This window comes from Anas acuta, chromosome 29 (genome assembly GCF_963932015.1).
Source record: "Anas acuta chromosome 29, bAnaAcu1.1, whole genome shotgun sequence".
Taxonomy (NCBI): domain Eukaryota; kingdom Metazoa; phylum Chordata; class Aves; order Anseriformes; family Anatidae; genus Anas; species Anas acuta.
This window is the reverse complement of record NC_089007.1, coordinates 1918533-1935970: the sequence shown is the minus strand read 5'-3', so window position 1 is coordinate 1935970 and position 17438 is coordinate 1918533. Positions and strand designations below refer to the sequence as shown.

The 17438-nt window shown below is 63.8% G+C and overlaps 3 protein-coding genes across 3 annotated transcripts; 2 read left to right on the top strand and 1 right to left on the bottom strand.

The window, feature by feature from the left end:
* The first annotated feature begins 1829 nt into the window (after positions 1-1829).
* Positions 1830-9299, top strand: PFKM (phosphofructokinase, muscle). Its single transcript, XM_068663460.1, is given in 24 exon segments — positions 1830-2042; positions 2793-2866; positions 2957-3034; positions 3279-3468; positions 3667-3832; positions 3913-3957; positions 4044-4152; positions 4731-4826; positions 4922-5014; positions 5112-5237; positions 6036-6100; positions 6380-6449; positions 6513-6659; positions 6900-6939; positions 6942-6969; positions 7058-7145; positions 7242-7394; positions 7495-7600; positions 7603-7658; positions 8126-8187; positions 8250-8361; positions 8463-8562; positions 8685-8790; positions 8910-9299. Coding segments are annotated over 24 exon segments (2349 nt in total). The 5' UTR covers positions 1830-1951; the 3' UTR covers positions 9058-9299.
* A 310-nt stretch (positions 9300-9609) lies between these two features.
* On the bottom strand, positions 9610-13074 carry ASB8 (ankyrin repeat and SOCS box containing 8). The gene is made up of 3 exons (XM_068663455.1): positions 12737-13074; positions 11455-11559; positions 9610-11177 (listed from the first exon to the last, which is right to left on the bottom strand). The coding sequence occupies exons 1-3, from the start codon at positions 12851-12853 to the stop codon at positions 10545-10547; spliced, it is 855 nt and encodes a 284-aa protein (XP_068519556.1). The 5' UTR covers positions 12854-13074; the 3' UTR covers positions 9610-10544.
* Positions 13075-14336: 1262 nt separating this feature from the next.
* On the top strand, positions 14337-17098 carry LOC137845923 (zinc finger protein 853-like; the record flags this gene model as incomplete). The annotated part of the gene is made up of 3 exons (XM_068663459.1): positions 14337-14416; positions 14545-14639; positions 16312-17098. Coding segments are annotated over 3 exons (744 nt in total), but the record flags the coding sequence as incomplete, so codon positions are not given.
* Positions 17099-17438: the final 340 nt, after the last annotated feature.

Below are 17438 nucleotides of genomic sequence, written 5' to 3'. Positions count from 1 at the left end.
GGGGGGTCTGAGGGGGTCCATTGGGGGAGGGGGGGCCCTGAGGGGGGGCTATGGGGGGCGGGGGGGGGCAGGGAGGTCTGGGGGGGGGTCCTGGGGAGGTCTGGGGGGGGGCTCAGGGGGTTATTGGGGGTGGAGGGAGCAGGGGTGGTCTGGGGGTGTCCTTGGGGGGGTTATGGGGGGTCTGGGGGGGTCCTGGGGGGGGGTTATGGGGAGGGGGGGACCCGGGGGGTTCTAGGGGGGGTGTGGGGGGGGGTCCTGGGGAGCGCACATGGGGCCATATGGGTGCCAGTGGGGGTCTGTGGGGGGGGTTCCTGGGGAGGGGGCTATGGGGGAGGCCAATGGGAGTCTGGGGGGGGCCTATGGGGGGGGGTATCTGGGGGGGGAGGGCATAGGGGGGCCATAGGGGCGGCCAGTGGGGGCTTATTGGGGGGGGGGGGACCCTGGAGGGTGGAATCCGTAGGGGGAGGCCAATGGGGGTCTGTGGGGGTCCATAGGGGGCAGCCAGTGGGGGTCTGGGGGGGGTCTGGGGGGGGGTGAGCACCCTATGGGGGAGCCCCCTGTGGAGCAGCGTCACCCTATGGGGTGGGGGGGGGAATCACACGGCCGATCCCGTTCCAAATTCCCCCCCGTGGGAGATCCCCTTGCAGCCGATCCCATTACAGCCGATCCCATTATAACCGATCCCATTATAACCGATCCCGTTACAGCCGATCCCATGACAGGCGGTCCCCGTGGCCGATCCCCGGGGGCGATCCCATTACAGCCGATCCCATTACAGCCGATCCCGTTACCGGGGATCCCCTCACCGCCGACCCCCCTGGGCCATGGGGGCTCTCCCCGAGCTCTCCCCCGAGGCCGCCCGGCTCCTGGCCTCGGCTGCGCTCGGCCTCGCTGCCCTCCTCGTCCTCCTCACCCTCCTGCCGCCAGGTCAGAGCCCTGGGACCAGTGAGGGACAGGGACTGGGACCAGTTAGGGACAGGGACTGGGCCAGTGAGGGACAGGGACTGGGGCCAGTGAGGGACAGGGACTGGGACCAGTGAGGAACAGGGACTGGGACCATTTAGGGAACAGGGACTGGGACCAGTGAGGGAACAGGGACTGGGACCAGTAAGGGACAGGGACTGGGACCAGTTAGGGACAGGGACTGGGACCAGTGAGGGAACAGGGACTGGGACCAGTAAGGGACAGGGACTGGGACCAGTTAGGGACAGGGACTGGGACCAGTGAGGGAACAGGGACTGGGACCAGTAAGGGACAGGGACTGGGACCAGTTAGGGACAGGGACTGGGACCAGTGAGGGAACAGGGACTGGGACAGTAAGGGACAGGGACTGGGACCAGTTAGGGACAGGGACTGGACCAGTGAGGGAACAGGGACTGGGACCAGTAAGGGACAGGGACTGGGACCAGTTAGGGACAGGGACTGGGACCAGTAAGGGAACAGAGACTGGGACAATGAAGGAGGTCAAACTGGGGTCAGCAGGGAATAGAGACTGGGACCAGTAAGGAGGGCAGCCAGGGACCAGTAAAGGAACAGAGCCTGGGACCAGCAGGACCCCTCCCCTGGGACACAACGCCCCCCCCCGCCCCCAGACCCCCCCCACGCCTCAGTTTCCCCCCAAACCTCCCCATTTTTACACCAGGCTGCAGGAAAAAAACAAAACCAAAAAAACCATTTTGCCATTTTGCATCAAAACAACCCCAGAGGTGGCACTGGGGGGCGGGGGGGGGGGTGTTGGGGACAACCCAGGGCCACGTCCCCCCCCCCAGTGCCACCCCCGGGGCCGCCCCTCCCTCCCGGTGCCCGATTTAGGGGCTGACGCGGGGCTCGCTGTCACTTCGCCGCGTGACACCGGGGCCGCGCTCGGTGCCTCTCCGCCGCCACCGAGCCCCCCCTGCAGCCCCCAAAAGTTTGTTTTTTTCCCAATTTCCCTCTTTTTTCAGCCAAGAAGATGGCGCAGCCGCCGAAGGCCTGCGTGCACACGGAGAACCTGGGTGCCGGCAAAGCCATCGCCGTCCTCACCTCCGGGGGGGACGCGCAGGGTAAGGATGGGATGGGACCCCCCAAAACCCACCCTGGTTGGGCTGTTTGGGGGCAAAACAGGCTAAAATGGGGCAAAATGGGATAAAACGGGGCTTGCATGCGCCTGGCTCTTGGGGCTCGTTGCTTGTTGTGTCCCCCAGGTGGTTTTTTGGGGGGGTCCCCGCGGGCTGGTGGGGGACAGGAGGGTTTGGAGCTTGGGGGTGACGCGGTAACGACCACCAAGAATGGTTTGCGATGACAATTTCCAGTCCCGATTTGGTGTAAATTATAGGAATTTTTGCTAATTGCCCCGCACGGGGACGCGATCACCCCGGTGCTGCCAGCAGCCCTGGCGGGGATGTCCCCGAGGTCCCCAAACTGGGGACACGCAGCGCGGGGTGGCCGAGAGAAGGAAGCCAAAACAGCCAAAACCTGAGGGTTTTGGGCAGCAGGATGGCCCAAAACCACTCAAATTGAGCCCAATTTTGCTGTCTGTCAGCAAAAGGGGCCCTCATCCAGGCCGGGGGCTCTGCTTTGCCTCAGCGCCACCGCGGCGTGCCACCAGCTGTCCCCAACACCGGCGTCACGCGGACCCGGCGCCGCTAAATGTCAGCGGGGCAAAAATAACCCGCAGCTGCGGGGCCGGGGGGGGGGGGAGGAAAACAAACAGGGAGCTTTGCGAGATTAAGGCTGGGGGCGGGGGGGGGACACGGGGATGGTTTTAGGGCCCCCCCCCAGCCCCGGATTTGGGGACTCTCCTCTCCCCGCAGGCATGAACGCGGCCGTCCGCGCCGTGGTGCGCGTGGGCATTTACACGGGTGCCAAAGTCTACTTCGTGCATGAGGTTGGTGCCCCCCCCCGCCCCAATTTTACCCCCCCAAACCCCCACGGGGACCCCAAATCACCGCCACTTCCCCCCCCCAAAATTTTGCAGGGCTACCAGGGGCTGGTGGACGGCGGGGACAACATCAAGGAGGCCACCTGGGAGAGCGTCTCCATGATGCTGCAGCTGGTGAGCTGGGAAGGGGGGGACACCGGGGGGGGGGGGGACATGGTTTTACCCCCCCTTGACCTTCTCAGCTGTAACCCAACGCCACGGGGGCGAAGGGCCGAGCCCGAAAATAACCCGAAACCGGAGCCTCCCGCTGGCACCCGCACGGCGGGGAGCACGGCGCCCGTTTTCGGGGTGCCGCTGCCTGTTTTTAACGACGATTAATCCTTTTTTTTTTTTTTTTGGGGGGGTGGGCGCCCCCCAGGGCGGCACGGTCATCGGCAGCGCCCGGTGCCAGGATTTTCGGACGCGTGAGGGGCGCCTGAAAGCCGCCCGCAACCTGGTGAAGCGCGGCATCACCAACCTCTGCGTCATCGGCGGCGATGGCAGCCTCACCGGCGCCGACACCTTCCGTGCCGAGTGGAGCAGCCTCCTGGCCGAGCTGCTGAAGACAGGTACACCCCCCCCCCCAAAAAAAAAAATAAATTTCCCCCTCTTGGGCTTCCAGCGCCTTCCTTTAAGCGTGTTTGGCACAAAAATGTGGTTTTCGCCACACTGCGATTTGGGCAGTTTTGCCCCAAATGGGTAGGGGGAGGCAGCAGGAAGGGGGGGTGTTGCCCCACACCCCCGCCACCCCCTTTTTTTTTTTTTAGGGGGGATCACGGCGGAGGAGGCGAAGAAGTCGAGCTACCTGAACATCGTGGGCATGGTGGGCTCCATCGACAACGATTTCTGCGGCACCGACATGACCATCGGCACCGACTCGGCGCTGCACCGCATCATGGAGATCGTGGACGCCATCACCACCACGGCCCAGAGGTGACACGGGGACGGCCCCGTCCCATACCCAGGTCCCCCCTATTTCCCCGTGGTGTAACTTGGCCCCGCGTCTCTCGCAGCCACCAGCGGACGTTCGTGCTGGAAGTGATGGGTCGGCACTGCGGGTACGTCCCCACGCTGCCTCCGGGAGCTGGATCCTGATGAAAAATGGGGAAAAAGCCCCAAACGGCCTCTTTTTCTGCCCCCGCAGCTACCTGGCTCTCATCACCTCCCTGGCCTGCGGCGCTGACTGGGTCTTCATCCCCGAATCCCCCCCCGAGGATGACTGGGAGGACCACTTGTGCCGGAGGCTGACGGAGGTAGGGTGGGGTCCGGGGGGGTGCCACCTGCCTGTCCCTGTCCCCATCCCTGTCCTTGTCCCTATCCCCATCCCTATCTCTATCCCCATCCCCATCCCAGTCCCCATCCTTGATCCCATTCCATACCTTTTCCCGTCCTTGTCCCTATCCCCGTCTCTGTTTTGTCCCTGTCCCTATCCCTATCTCCAACCCCATCCATTTTGTCCCCATCTCTGTCCCTGTCCCTGTTTGGTCCCCATCCTTGTCCCCATCCCATCCCTGTTTCTATCCCCGTCCCCATCTCCATCCCCATCCCTATTTTGTCCCCGTCCCCATCCTATCCCTGTTCCTGTCCTCATCCCCATCATTATTTTGTCCCCATTCCATCCCTGTTCCTGTCTCCATCCCCACCCCCATCCCTATTTTGTCTCCATCCCATTCCCATTCCCATCCCTGTCCCTATTCCTGTCCCCATCCCATCCCCGTTCCTGTCCTTGTCCCCCCTCCCCGTTCCCATCCCTATTTCATCCCCATCTCTGTCCCCACCCTGCTCCATGTCCCCGTCCCTGTCCCCCTCCTCACCCCCACCTCTCCCCCAGACCCGCCTGGGCGGCTCGAGGCTGAACATCATCATCGTGGCCGAGGGCGCCATCGACAAGCACGGCAAGCCCATCACCTCCGACGACATCAAAAACGTAAGCGGGACTGTGGGAGCCCCATTTCCACCCCCATTTTTGGTCTGGGGGGGGTCCGGGCACCCCATCCCTGAGCCAAACCCTCCGTCTTGCAGCTGGTGGTGAAGCGTTTGGGCTATGACACCCGGGTCACCATCCTGGGCCACGTGCAGCGCGGCGGGACGCCCTCCGCCTTCGACCGTGTCCTGGTAGGTGGCTCCATCCTCCTGTCCTGTGCCGGTCCCAGCTGAGCGGGGCCGTGGTGATGTCCCCGTCCTGTTCCCAACCCCGTCCCTGTCCCCCCAGGGCAGCCGCATGGGCGTGGAAGCCGTCATGGCCCTGCTGGAGGCCACCCCCGAGACCCCCGCCTGCGTCGTCAGCCTCTCGGGCAACCAGGCCGTGCGCCTGCCCCTGATGGAGTGCGTGCAGGTGGTGAGTGCGGGGCAGGGACACGGAACAGCTCGGGCTGCTGCCATGCGAACCCACCCAGCACGGTGCAAACCCATCCAGCACGGTGCACACGGTGCAAACCCCCCACGTGCGGTGCGCAGTCGTGCAGTGTGCTGCAGGCCTGGCTGGCGTGGTGCAAACCCAGCTGGGTGCGCTGCAAACTGACTGGTGCAGTGCAAATCCATCTGGTACGGGGCAAAAACTGACCAGCACGGTGCAAAACCAGCTGGCATGATGCAAAACAACCCCTGGTATGGTGCAAATCCGTCTGGTATGGGGTAAAAACATCCAGCACGGTGCAAACCCGTTTGGCGTGGTGCCAAAACATCCCTGGCACAGTGCAAACTCATCTGGTATGGGACAAAAACATCCAGCACAATGCAAACCCATCTGGTATGGTACAAAACCATCCCTGGCATGGTGCAAACGCATCTGGCACAGTGCAAACGCATCTGGCATGGTGCAAAACCCACCCCTGGCACGGTGCAAACCCATCTGGTATGGGGCAAAAAACACCCAGCAGAGTGCAAACCCATCTGGTATGGTGCAAAACCGTCCCTGGCACAGCGCAAACCTGTCCCTGGCATGGTGCAAACCCAGCCGGTGCTGTGCAAATCTGGCCAGAGTGATGCAAAACCATCCCACATGGTGCAAACTCGGCCGGCACGATGCAAAACTCATCCAATATGACATAAAACCCGGCCGGTGTGGCACAAACCCATCAGCACGGCACAAACCTGGTGGGCACGGCACAAACCTGCCCGTCTCTGCTCCCCGCAGACCAAAGATGTGACAACGGCGATGAACGAGAAGCGCTTCGATGATGCCCTAAAGCTGCGGGGCCGGTGAGCACCCAGAGCACCCACAGCACCCACAGCACGTCCCTCGTGGGGCTCTGCCCATCCCCAGCGCTCCCTCAACTCTCCCTATTTTATTTTATTTTATTTTATTTTATTTTATTTTATTTTATTTTATTTTATTTTATTTTATTTTATTTTATTTTATTCCATTCCATTCCATTCCATTCCATTCCATTCCATTCCATTCCATTCCATTCCATTCCATTCCATTTCACTATTTCATGCCATTATTTAATTATTTTCTTTTCCTTTTTCTTTTTGCAGGAGTTTCCAAAACAACTGGAACGTGTACAAGCTGCTGGCGCACATCCGCCCGCCTCCACCAAGGTGAGGCGTTGAGGAGGGGGTGGCAGGGGGCACCCCGAGCCCCCTAAAACCATCTCCTCGCCCCCCCCAGAGCGGCTACACGCTGGCTGTGCTCAACGTGGGCGCCCCGGCCGCCGGCATGAACGCGGCCGTGCGCTCCACCGTGAGGATCGGCCTCATCCACGGGCACCGCATGCTGGCGGTGCACGACGGCTTCGAGGGGCTCGCTTTTGGGAAGGTGGGTGAGGAAATGGGGGGGGGAAAGGGGGCGCACGGGGAAAGGGGGTGCACGGGGGAAGGGTGCAGCCCCCAAACCTGCAGCCCCTAGGGATGGGGCTCCCCTTGCAGCCTTGCTCGGGGGTACCCCAATATTGATGCCCGACCTGCACGGTGAGGTCGGTGCGCCCCAAAACTCTCCTCTTCCTTCTTCTCCCCCCTCCCTGCTCCCCAATTTTTGCGTTTGGCTTCCCCCCCCCAGGTGGAAGAGATCAGCTGGGAGAGGGTCGGCGGCTGGACGGGCTGGGTGGCTCCAAGCTGGGGACGAAGAGGTAACGCCGCCCCGCGCAAACCCGGGTGTGGGGCCCGGGCAGAGCCCACCCCCGGAGGTTTACTCCCCCCCCACCATGCTTCGGCCAGGACCTTGCCCAAGAAATACTTCGAGGAAATCAGCGCCAACATCAGCAGCTTCGGCATCCACGGGCTGATCATCATCGGGGGCTTCGAGGTGAGCGGGGCAGCAGTGGGACAAGGGTGGGGGGCAGCTCCTGGTGCCTGTGCCCTCATTTTTGGCTGCCCCCCCCCAAAAAAAACCCTTCCCAAGGCCTTCACGGGCAGCCTGGAGATGATGGAGGGCAGGGCCAAGTTCGAGGAGCTCTGCATCCCGCTCTGCGTCATCCCCGCCACCGTCTCCAACAACGTCCCCGGCTCCGACTTCAGCATCGGCGCCGACACCGCCCTCAACACCATCACCACGGTGCGGCACCCAGCCCCCCCGCTTCCCCCCCCCGTTAATTAGTCGCCCCGTTAATTAGACGCCGCCCCCACCCTGGAAATGTTTTCTTGCTGCCCTGCAGACCTGCGACCGCATCAAGCAGTCGGCGGCGGGCACCAAGCGGCGCGTGTTCATCATCGAGACCATGGGCGGCTACTGCGGCTACCTGGCCACGCTGGCGGGGCTGGCGGGGGCGCCGACGCCGCCTACATCTACGAGGAGCACTTCAACATCCGTGATCTGCAGGTGGGGGCCCCCCCCCGGGCACACAGCACCCTCCTCCCATCCCCAGGGCACCGCAGCGGGGCCAGGCTGTGTTTGTCCTCTTGGTGTGCCCCAAACGGAGCCTGGTTGGAGGGGTGGGGGCTGCCTCGATCCCTGTGTACACCCCCAAATTGATTGCCATTTTAGGGTGGGGGCTGCATTTATACTTGCCCACATCGCCCCTAAACTGAGCCCCATTTTAGGGGTGGGGGCTGCCTTTGTCCCTGTCCGTGTGCCCCCTAAAATGAGCCTCATTTTAGGGGTGGGGGCTGCATTTACCAATTCGTGTCCCCCAAAACTGAGCTTCCTTTTAGGGGTGGGGGCTGCCTTTATCCCTGCTCACACCCCCTCCCCAGCCAAACACCATCACAGGGACAGGGCCGCCCCATTAATCCCCCCCCCGTGCTTCCAACACCCACCTCCCACCCGGCTTTTCCTCACCCCCCCAGATCAACGTGGAGCATTTAACCGAAAAAATGAAGACGACAGTGAAGCGGGGGCTGGTGCTCAGGTAAGGACGAGGCCGGGGGGGGGCCCCATGCCTTCGAGATGCCCCCCCATCTCCTTGTGCAGGAACGAGCGCTGCAACGAGAACTACACCACCGACTTCATCTACAACCTCTACTCCGAGGAGGGGAAGGGCATCTTCGACTGCCGCAAGAACGTGCTGGGGCACATGCAGCAGGTACGGCTGTGCCCCCAAACCCCCCCGTGAGGGGCTGGAGCCCCCCCCGGGACGCAGCTCTCCCCGCTCTGCCCCATCACCCGGTGCCGTTTGTCCCGCAGGGCGGCACCCCGACCCCCTTCGACAGGAATTTCGGCACTAAAATGGGCGCCAAGGCGGTGGCTTGGATCACCGGGAAGATCAAGGAGTGCTCCCGGCACGGTGGGTCCTGAGTGGGGGGGTCACGGGGATCAGAAATAAACCAAACCCCCCCCCCGCACACGTGCTTGGGGGTCTCGGGGAGGGGGGCGAGGCGCTGAGGCTGTTGCTGCCCCTCGTTGCAGGTCGCATCTTCGCCAACACGGCCGACTCAGCCTGCCTGCTGGGCATGCGCAAGCGCAGCCTCGTCTTCCAGCCCATCACCGAGCTCAAGGAGCAGACAGATTTCGAGTAGGTGCCCCCCCTGCAGCCCCCCAGGGCTGGGGAGGAGGAGGAGGATGACGATGAGGAGGAAGGCTGCGGGCTGGGAGCGCAGCAGGGGGTTCACGCCGCCCTCTCCCCCCTCGCAGGCACCGCATCCCCAAGGAGCAGTGGTGGCTGAAGCTGCGCCCCATCCTGAAGATCCTGGCCAAGTACAACATCGAGCTGGACACCTCGGAGAAGGCGCACATGGAGCACGTCAGGCAGAAGAGGATCTCCCTCGAATCCAACATCTGAGGGGCGACCGGGGGCCCCGCGCAGCTTTCCCGGTTGGGGGGGGGCATCCTCGGGGTAAATTCGGGCTGGGTGAGACCCGGCCCGGGGGTGTTTCGTGGGCTTTGTGAGCAGAGCGGCGCTTCCCCAGCGGCGGGGAGAGCGAGGGCTGTGTCCCCCGTGCCCCACGGGCAGCTCTTTAGTTCTGAATTCCCAATTAAGACGCTTCAATAAAACTGGCACCGCTCACGGCGGCGGCAAACTCACTCGTGGGTGGAGGGAAACGCGGCTCCCTCGTGGCTCCCACCCCTTGCTCGACCCCACAGCTGTGTTTCCAGCACGGTGGGGAGGAATTAAAGCACTAAAATCTTCTTTTTTCCCCCCACGTTTCTCCCATAGCAGCCAGCACCCAGATTTACCTTCCTCACCCCACCCCAGGTGCCCGTTGCAGCTCTCCTGGAGGATCCCCGGCCGCCGACGCGGTGCCAAAGCCATGCCCCACCCCGGGAAATCCCCCGAGGAGAGCAGGGCACCCCCCTAACCCCCCCGGCCATCGACACAAACCTCCTCCAGGCCTTGCGAGGAGCCATTTATTTCTGTACACACAAGCTGGGGATGCGGTGGGCTGGGCGCGGGCAGCGGCTCCAGGGGGGTTTCGCCCCTCGCCCACCATCGGGAGCGAGAGGCAGAGACCCGGGGAGCCGCTGCCAGCGCCTCCGCGCGCACGCGGTACAAACACACACAAATAAAACCAGGCAGGAGGCGGGGAGGGGGCAGCGCAGAACCAAACCGAGAGCTCTGATGGCAGAGGGGAGCCAAAGCCTCCTGCTCGGGAGCGTTTGGTGCCCGGAGCGGAGCCATTCTGGACGGCAGGGAAATGTTTTCTTCTTTCGCAGGAATTTTGGCCAAATTTCTGGGGGGAGAGCAGCGAGTGCTGGGCCCCGGTGACATGGGGACACCGGGCCCTGGTCGTGGAGGCCTCCTCCCCTCGCTGGCCTCGTGCCCCACGAAGGTTTCTCACTCCTGTGGGTCCTGCATAACCTCGAGCTCCCCTCCTTCTGCCCCTAACGCGCCGTTACGTCTTAAAACTCAGGGGGACGGGGGGTGAACGAAGCTGCCCCGGGTGCCCAGAGGGCGCCCCGGGTGCTGTGCGCGGTGAGGAGGGCGCTCACCCCACAGGGCTGTGGGCTCGAGGCGTGTGGTCGCCCACCGGGCCTCTCCGTGCCCTGCAGCACCTCGAGTCCTTCCCAAAGGGGGATATTGCACCCGGAAAGCCTCGCTTTGCCCACCACAGAACAAAAAACAACAAAAAAAAACACCAAAAGAAGGACCAGGTTAATCCAGCGGCTGCGACAGCTTCACCATCTGTTAGAGGGAGGCTCGAGCTTCCTCGCCTGGCTGAAAACGCAGCGCAGGAACAAGCGTGGCAGAGAGGAGCACGGAGCCTCCCGGAGCGTCCTCCCCGCTGCTCACCCAGCACCCATGGGTGCTCAAATCGCTGCTCCGGGCGCCTAGCTGAGGAGCAGCACGTACTCCTTCAGGCAGGTGGGCAGGGGCAGCTGCTCCACGGCCTCGGGCAGGAAACGAACGCCCAGGCTGCGGCGCACGGCGTAACGCGAGAGCGTCTGCAGCGTGCCGGGGGCCGAGCAGAGCAGGGTGAGCTTTTGGCAGAGCTGCTGGTCCCTGGTCACCTCCCAGGGCATGCTGCCGTTTTTACGCAGCTCAAAGTGTCCGATGGCGCGGTGCAGGAGGTCGAAGCAGGAATCCTCACGCTCCGTGCCCAGTCCCCGCACCAGCAGGGCCACCAGGCGCGAGATTGGGGTCTGCCCCTTCAGGTTGACCACCCGCACCTCGGCCCCGAAGTCGAGCAGGACGCTGACGCTCTCCAGGTTGCCCTTCATGGCCGCCCAGCTGAGCGGCGTGTCGTCGTTGTAGTCGCGGGCGTTGACCAGGGCGCCGTTCTCCAGCAGCGAGCGGGCGCACTCGGCCATGTTCTTGAAGGCGGCCCAGTGCAGCGGGGTGTCCTTGTTGCCATCCAGGGCGTTGGGGTCGGCCCCGTACTCCAGCAGGATCTCCACGCAGGTCTCGTCCTTCTCGGCCGCGTAGTGCAGCGCCGTGCGGTTGTAGCCGTCCAGGGCGTTGACCTGCGGGGAGGAAAGGGCGGGAGGGAAATGGGGTGAAAAAATGTGGGGCAGGGGGTGGGGGCGGCGCGAGGTTCCCCCATAAAAAACAGGTGGTGTTTGGTGGCCCTTCAGGTCTCGCCCTTCCCACCCCAAACCAGCAAAATCTCAGCCAAAAACACCGAGGTGTTAAAAAAATCCCTCCCTGCTCCCTCAGAGTGCCTTCATCCCACCCGTTTTGCCCCAAAAAGGGGCAGAGCAGCCGGTACCGGGGTCGGCACCACCCCAAAGGCGCCATTACCTCCGCTCCCTTCTGCAGCAGCAGCTCCACGCAGTCGGCGTCGGCCACCATGCAGGCGCAGTGCAGCGGCTTCAGGGTGCCGTGCATCCCGTTCACGTCGGCGCCCTACGGGGACACGGAGTCGTTAATGGGGTGGTGATTAGTTACCAGTAATTAATGGGGTGCCCCCAACCAGTGCCTGGAATTAACAGGGTGTCCCTAAATTGGCACCCAGCATTAATAGGGTGCTCTCAACAAGTGCCTGGAATTAACGGGGAACCTCCAATCGGTGCCCATCATTAATGGGGTGCCCCTAATTGGTGCCTGTCGTTAACAGGGCACCCCTAATTGGTGCTTGTCATTAATAGGGTGCCCCTAATCAATATCCATCATTAACAGGGCACCCCCAACCAGTGCCTGGAATTAACGGGGCACCCCTAATTGGTGCCCATCATTAATGGGGCGCCTCCAACCATTGTCTGTCATTAACAGGGCGCCTCTAATTGGCGCCCATCATTAATGAGGTGCCCCCAACCGGTGTCTGGAATTAACGGGATGCCCCTAATCAGTGCCTGGAATTAATGGGGCGCCTCCAACCAGTGCCGATCATTAACAGAGCACCCCTAATCAGTGTCTGTCATTAAGAGGGTGTCCCCAACCAGCGCCCGCCATTAATGGGGCACCCCCAAATTGGCACCTGTCATTAATGGGGGAACCCCAACCAGTGCCTGGAATTAACGGGGCACCCCCAATCAGCGCCCATCATTAACGGGGTGCCCCTAATTGGTGCTCATCATTAACAGGGCACTCCCAACCAGCATCTAGTCACTAATGGGGCGCCCCTAATCAGTGCTGTTAATTAACAGGGCGCCCCTAATGGGTGCCTGTCATTAACAGGGTGCCCCTAAATTGGTGCCTGTCATTAGCGGGGCACCCCTAAATTGGTGCCTGTCATTAATGGGGCATCCCCAACAAGTGCCTGGAATTAATGGGGTGCCCCTAATCAGTGCTTGTCATTAATTGGACGCTCCCAACCAGCATCTGTCACTAACGGGGCATCCCTAATTGGTGCTGTTAATTAACGGGGTGCCCCTAATGGGTGCCTGTCATTAACGGGGCGCCCCCAACCGGTGTCTGGAATTAACGGGGTGCCTGTAATCAGCGCCAGTCGTTAACGGGGCACCCCTAATTAGTGCCTGACACTATCGGGGTGTCCCTAATTAGCACCTGTCATTAACGGGGCACCCCCGGGGGGGCGGAGGCCCCGGTTCCACCCCCCCACCCCGCCCCCCCCGGTGCTCACCCGCCCGATGAGGTCCTCCACGTTATCCCGGGGGAAGGAGCGGATGGCGGCGATGGTGCGGATGAGGCGCTCGGACAGCGAGTACTTGCTCTGCACGCTCTGCATGATGTACCACATCCTGCGGCACCGGGCGCACCGGGACACCGGGACCGGGCGCACCGGGACACCGGGACCCCGCCGCCGGGCCCGGCCGGGCCCCGACGAGGGGGAGGAGGAGGAGGCCGGAGGGGGGCGGGGCCCAGGCCCAGGCCCAGGCCCGGAACCGGCGCCGCCGCCGCCGCCGCCGCAGGCCCACCGGGAGGCGGAAGCGGCCGCCGCCACCCGGAAGTGGAAAGCGGCGGTGGTAGCGCATGCGCGGAGGACTCACCGGCCTCGCCCCGCTCGCCTCTCCGCCAATCAGCGCGCGGCGTCCTCCCGGAAGCCCCGCCCCCTCAGCGGGCGCGGCGCTTTTAACCAATCGGTAAGCTCGGAGGAGGGTAAGCCCCGCCCTCGTGGTGGCTCTCAGCCAATCAGCTGCCGCCGAGCTCGGCTCGGGGCGCCGGGGCCCGGCTGGGGGGTTCGGGGGGGGCGGGGGCGCTGGGACGGGACCGGGAGGGGGGGGGAACGGGGAGGGGGGCGGGAGGAGCCCCCCCCACCCCCGGGCAGCGGGGCACTGGGGTGTGCTGGGATATACTGGGATGGACTGGGACGTACTGGGAGCACTGGGATGTGCTGGGAGGCACTGGGAAGCACTGGGACATACTGGGGGCACTAGGATGTACAGGGAGTGCTGGGATATACTGGGACATGCTGGGGGCACTGGGATGTACTGGGAGGTACTGGGATGTGCTGGGACATACTGGGGGCACTAGGATGTATTGGGGGCACTGGGATATACTGGGATATGCTGGAGGAACTGGGGGCACTGGACCTGCTGGGATATGCTGGGGGCACTGGGATGTACTAGGGCACTGGGACTCACTGGGTACACTGGGATGTACTGGGAAGCACTGGGTATACTGGGACACACTGGTGCACTGAGATGCACTAGGACACACTGGGATGTGCTGGGAGGAACTGGATATACTGGGGATGCTGGGAGGCACTGGGACTCACTGGGAGGCACTGGTACTTACTGGGAGGCACTGAGTATACTGGGATGCACTGAGACACACTGGATGTACTGGGAGGCACTGGGTTGCACTGGGACACGCTGGATGTACTGGGAGGCACTGGGGGCACTGGATGTACTGGGACACACTGGATGTACTGGAAAGCACTGGGAGGCACTGGGACACACTGGATGTACTGGAAAGCACTGGGGGCACTGGACGTACTGGGACACACTGGATGTACTGGGAGGCACTGGGATGCACTGGGACACCCCCACCAGCCCCACCCAGCTGCAGACACCGGGGGGGGTGTGTGTGCAGAACCCCCCCAGCGCCCCCTGCACCCCCCCCACTCCATCCCACCCGGGGGGGGGTCCCCATCTCCCCCCATTCACCCCCCCGGTGGGGCCCCCCTTTGTCCCCGCCCCCCCCCCGGGCTGGGGGGGTCCCGTCCCCCGGTCCCCACGGCCGGGTGGGTTTGATTTGGGGGGGGGGCGATGTAAGGGAGGGGGGGGCAGGAGCTGCGCCATCGCGGGGGCCGAGCAGGAGGCCCCGCCGCTGCCGCCCCCCCCCCCTGCGCCAGGCCCCGGTGAGTCTTTATTTTTGGGGGGGGGCGGCGACGGTTCCGCTGCGGTTGTATTTTTTGGGGGGGGGGTCGGTGGTCTCCCCCCCCCCGCGCCCACCCCATTTCTTTGCTTGTTTCCCCCCCCCCCCCAGCGGCGTTTCCCCGTCGGAGCGTGATGGACGCCGAGGGGGGCCGTCAGCCCGGGACCCCCCCCGGGACCCCGAGACCCCCGAGGGCACAGCCGCAGGTGAGCCCCCCCCACCCCCGACCCCAAAATCCCCCCCTCCCCCTGTAGCGTGGGGATGGTCCCGTATTGGGGGGGGGGGGCACGGGTGTGCGGGGAGCGGGGGGATTGGGGGGAGATGGGGGGGGGATGCTGCGATCCTACAGCGTGGGGGTGTCGCCATCCCATAATATGGGGGCGTCCTGATTCGTTGGGGGGGGGTAAAAGGGGGGCAGGGGTGCCCCCATCCCATAATAGGGCAATGTCCCAGTCCCACAGCATGGGGGTGTCCCGATCCCAGGGTGTGGGGATGCCCCGTCCCCATTTTTTAGGATTACCCCAAATCTGGGGTATGGGGGTGCCCCAATCCCAAGGTATGGGGGTGTCCCGGTCCCTTGGCACAGGGATACCCTAAACCTGGGGTATGGGGGTGCCCTGATTCCTTGGCACAGGGGTGCCCCAATCCCATGTTATGGGGGTGCTCTGATCCTAGGGTAAGGGGTTTCCCTGGTCCCTTAGCACAGAGATACCCCAAAATGTGGTATGGGGGTGCCCCAGACCCAGGGTGTGGGGATGCCCCGTCCCCATTTCATGGGGATACCCCAAATCTGGGGTATGGGGGTGTCCCGGTCCCTTGGCACAGGGATACCCCAAATCTGGGGTGCCCTGATCCCAGGGTATGGGGTTGTCCGAATTCTGGGGTGCAGGGGATGCCCCAGTCCATCAGAACAGGGGAACCCCATCCCTACGGCACGGGGGTGCCCTAACCCCGCAGCACAGGGACGCCCCGATCTCGGGGTGCAGCGGAGCCCTGCTCCTGCCCCATGGGGTTTCCCGGGACCCCAACTCCAGGAATTTGGGCTCCGGGGTCCCCCTCAGGGGTGCCACCCCCACGCCTGTCCCCACCTGGGACGCGCTGTCCCTGTCCCACACCCCAGACCTGTCCTGGGGGGGGGTAACCTCCATCTGCACCCCAATTCCAGCCTCCTGTCCCCAGGGGGCTGGTGGGGGCGCCCAGCGGGGTGCCAGCGCTGTCCCCAAAGAGGGGAGGGGGCAGAGGGGACAGGGAATGGGGGACGGAAGGGGTGGGGAAGGGGAAGGAAGGGTGGAGAAGGTGGGAAGGGGGATGGAGGGGCCAGGCCAAAGGGGTGAAGAAGGTGGAAATAGGATGGGGAAGGGGATGAGGGGGTGGGAAAGGGGTCAAGAAAATGGGGAAGGGGTCGAGGAGATGGGGAGGGGGTCAAGGGGAGGGGAAAGGGGATGGGGAAGGGGACAGGGGATGGGGAAGGTGCAAAGGGGTGGAGAAGGTGGGAAAGGGGCTGGGGAATGACGGGGCCGAAGGGGTGAAGAAGGTGGAAATGGGATGGGGAAGGGGCCGAAGGGATGGGAAGGGCCCAATGGGATGGGGAAGGGGTCAAGGGGGTGGGGAAGGAGCCAAGAGGGTGGAGAAGGTGGGAAAGGGACGGGGCAGATGGAAAAGGTCTGGGGTAGGGACAGGGGCTGGGGAAGAGGTGGGGGACATGGAGGAGGTGGAAATGGGATGGGGAAGGGGCCGAGGGGATGGAGAAGGTGGGCGAGGGCTGGAGCAGATGGGGAAACAGGAGGGTGCAAAAGGGATGGGGAAGGGGCAGAGGGGTCGTGGCCCCCCCCGCCTGCCCCGCGCCCCCACCGCTGCCCAGCTCCGCTCTCCCCGCAGCCCTCCCCGGCAGCGAGACCCCCGGGTGCCCGGCGGCGAGGCAGCGGCGGCGGCAGAAGGCACCCGCCCGGCCCCGGGGCAAAGCGTCGGGGGGCTCGCGGGGTCTGGGACCCCTGGAGGAGCTTTTGGGGCTGCGGGGGGGCCGTTTGCGCCCCACCATCTGCGGCGAGTGCGGCAAGGGCTTCAGCCGCAGCTCGGACCTGGCGCGGCACCAGGTGACGCACACGGGCGAGAAGCCCTACACCTGCGGCGCCTGCGGGAAGGGGTTCAGCCAAAACTCCAACCTGGCCACCCACCGGCGCATCCACACCGGGGAGAAACCCTACGGCTGCGGGGCTTGCGGCAAACGTTTCAGCGAGAGCTCGGCGCTGGTCCAGCACCAGCGCACGCACACCGGGGAGAAGCCCTACCGCTGCGGGGAGTGCGGCAAACGCTTCAGCGTCTCCTCCAACCTCATCCGTCACCGGCGCACCCACACCGGCGAGAAGCCCCACGGCTGCCCCGAATGCGGCGAGGGGTTTCGCCATAAATCCCAGCTCCGCCGGCACCAGAAGCTCCACGCCGCCTGACGGGGACCCTGGCGCACGGGGACAAGGAGAGGTGGTGCTATCGGTGCCGATGCTCGGCCAGGATGGGGACCGTAAGGGATGGGATGGGGTTTGGGGACGCGTGGTACCCGTGCGCCCAGCCCCGGTGCACCCAAAATCCCCAGGACTGGCCTCAAAAGCCAGGCTGAGGAGGCGCAGCGGGGCCGCAACCTGGATCAATAAAAGGTCCTGGTGCCGAATCGCTCGCCCAACGTCTTCCCCAAGCGCCCCCGGGCAGTGCGGGCTGGGTTTTGGGGCCCCCACCACCATAACACTAAATAGGACCCTAAGAAACACGAACATTGACGGGTTCTCCCATTAAAAATGCTCCCAATGGAAGCCTTTGGGTACACCTGAACTCCCCAGGGGAGCTTTCACACAACCCCACACCCAACAGGACTCTGCGCCTTCTCTCCTTCCAAACAACCCTAAACATAAATGGGACTGTAACACTCAACCTTAACTAGGACCCTAAAAAATGCCTACGTCGCCACTTTTTCCCATCAAAGTGCTCCCAATGGAAGCCTTTAGGAAGACCTA

Excerpts from the sequence above, each read along its gene's own strand:
- ASB8 (XM_068663455.1), bottom strand. The coding sequence starts at position 12,853 with ATGTGGTACATCATGCAGAGCGTGCAGAGCAAGTACTCGCTGTCCGAG. Across the intron at positions 11,560-12,736 it reads TGGAGGACCTCATCGGGCGG|GGCGCCGACGTGAACGGGAT; the intron begins GTGAGCACCGGG and ends GTGTCCCCGTAG. Across the intron at positions 11,178-11,454 it reads TGCTGCAGAAGGGAGCGGAG|GTCAACGCCCTGGACGGCTA; the intron begins GTAATGGCGCCT and ends TCCTCCCCGCAG.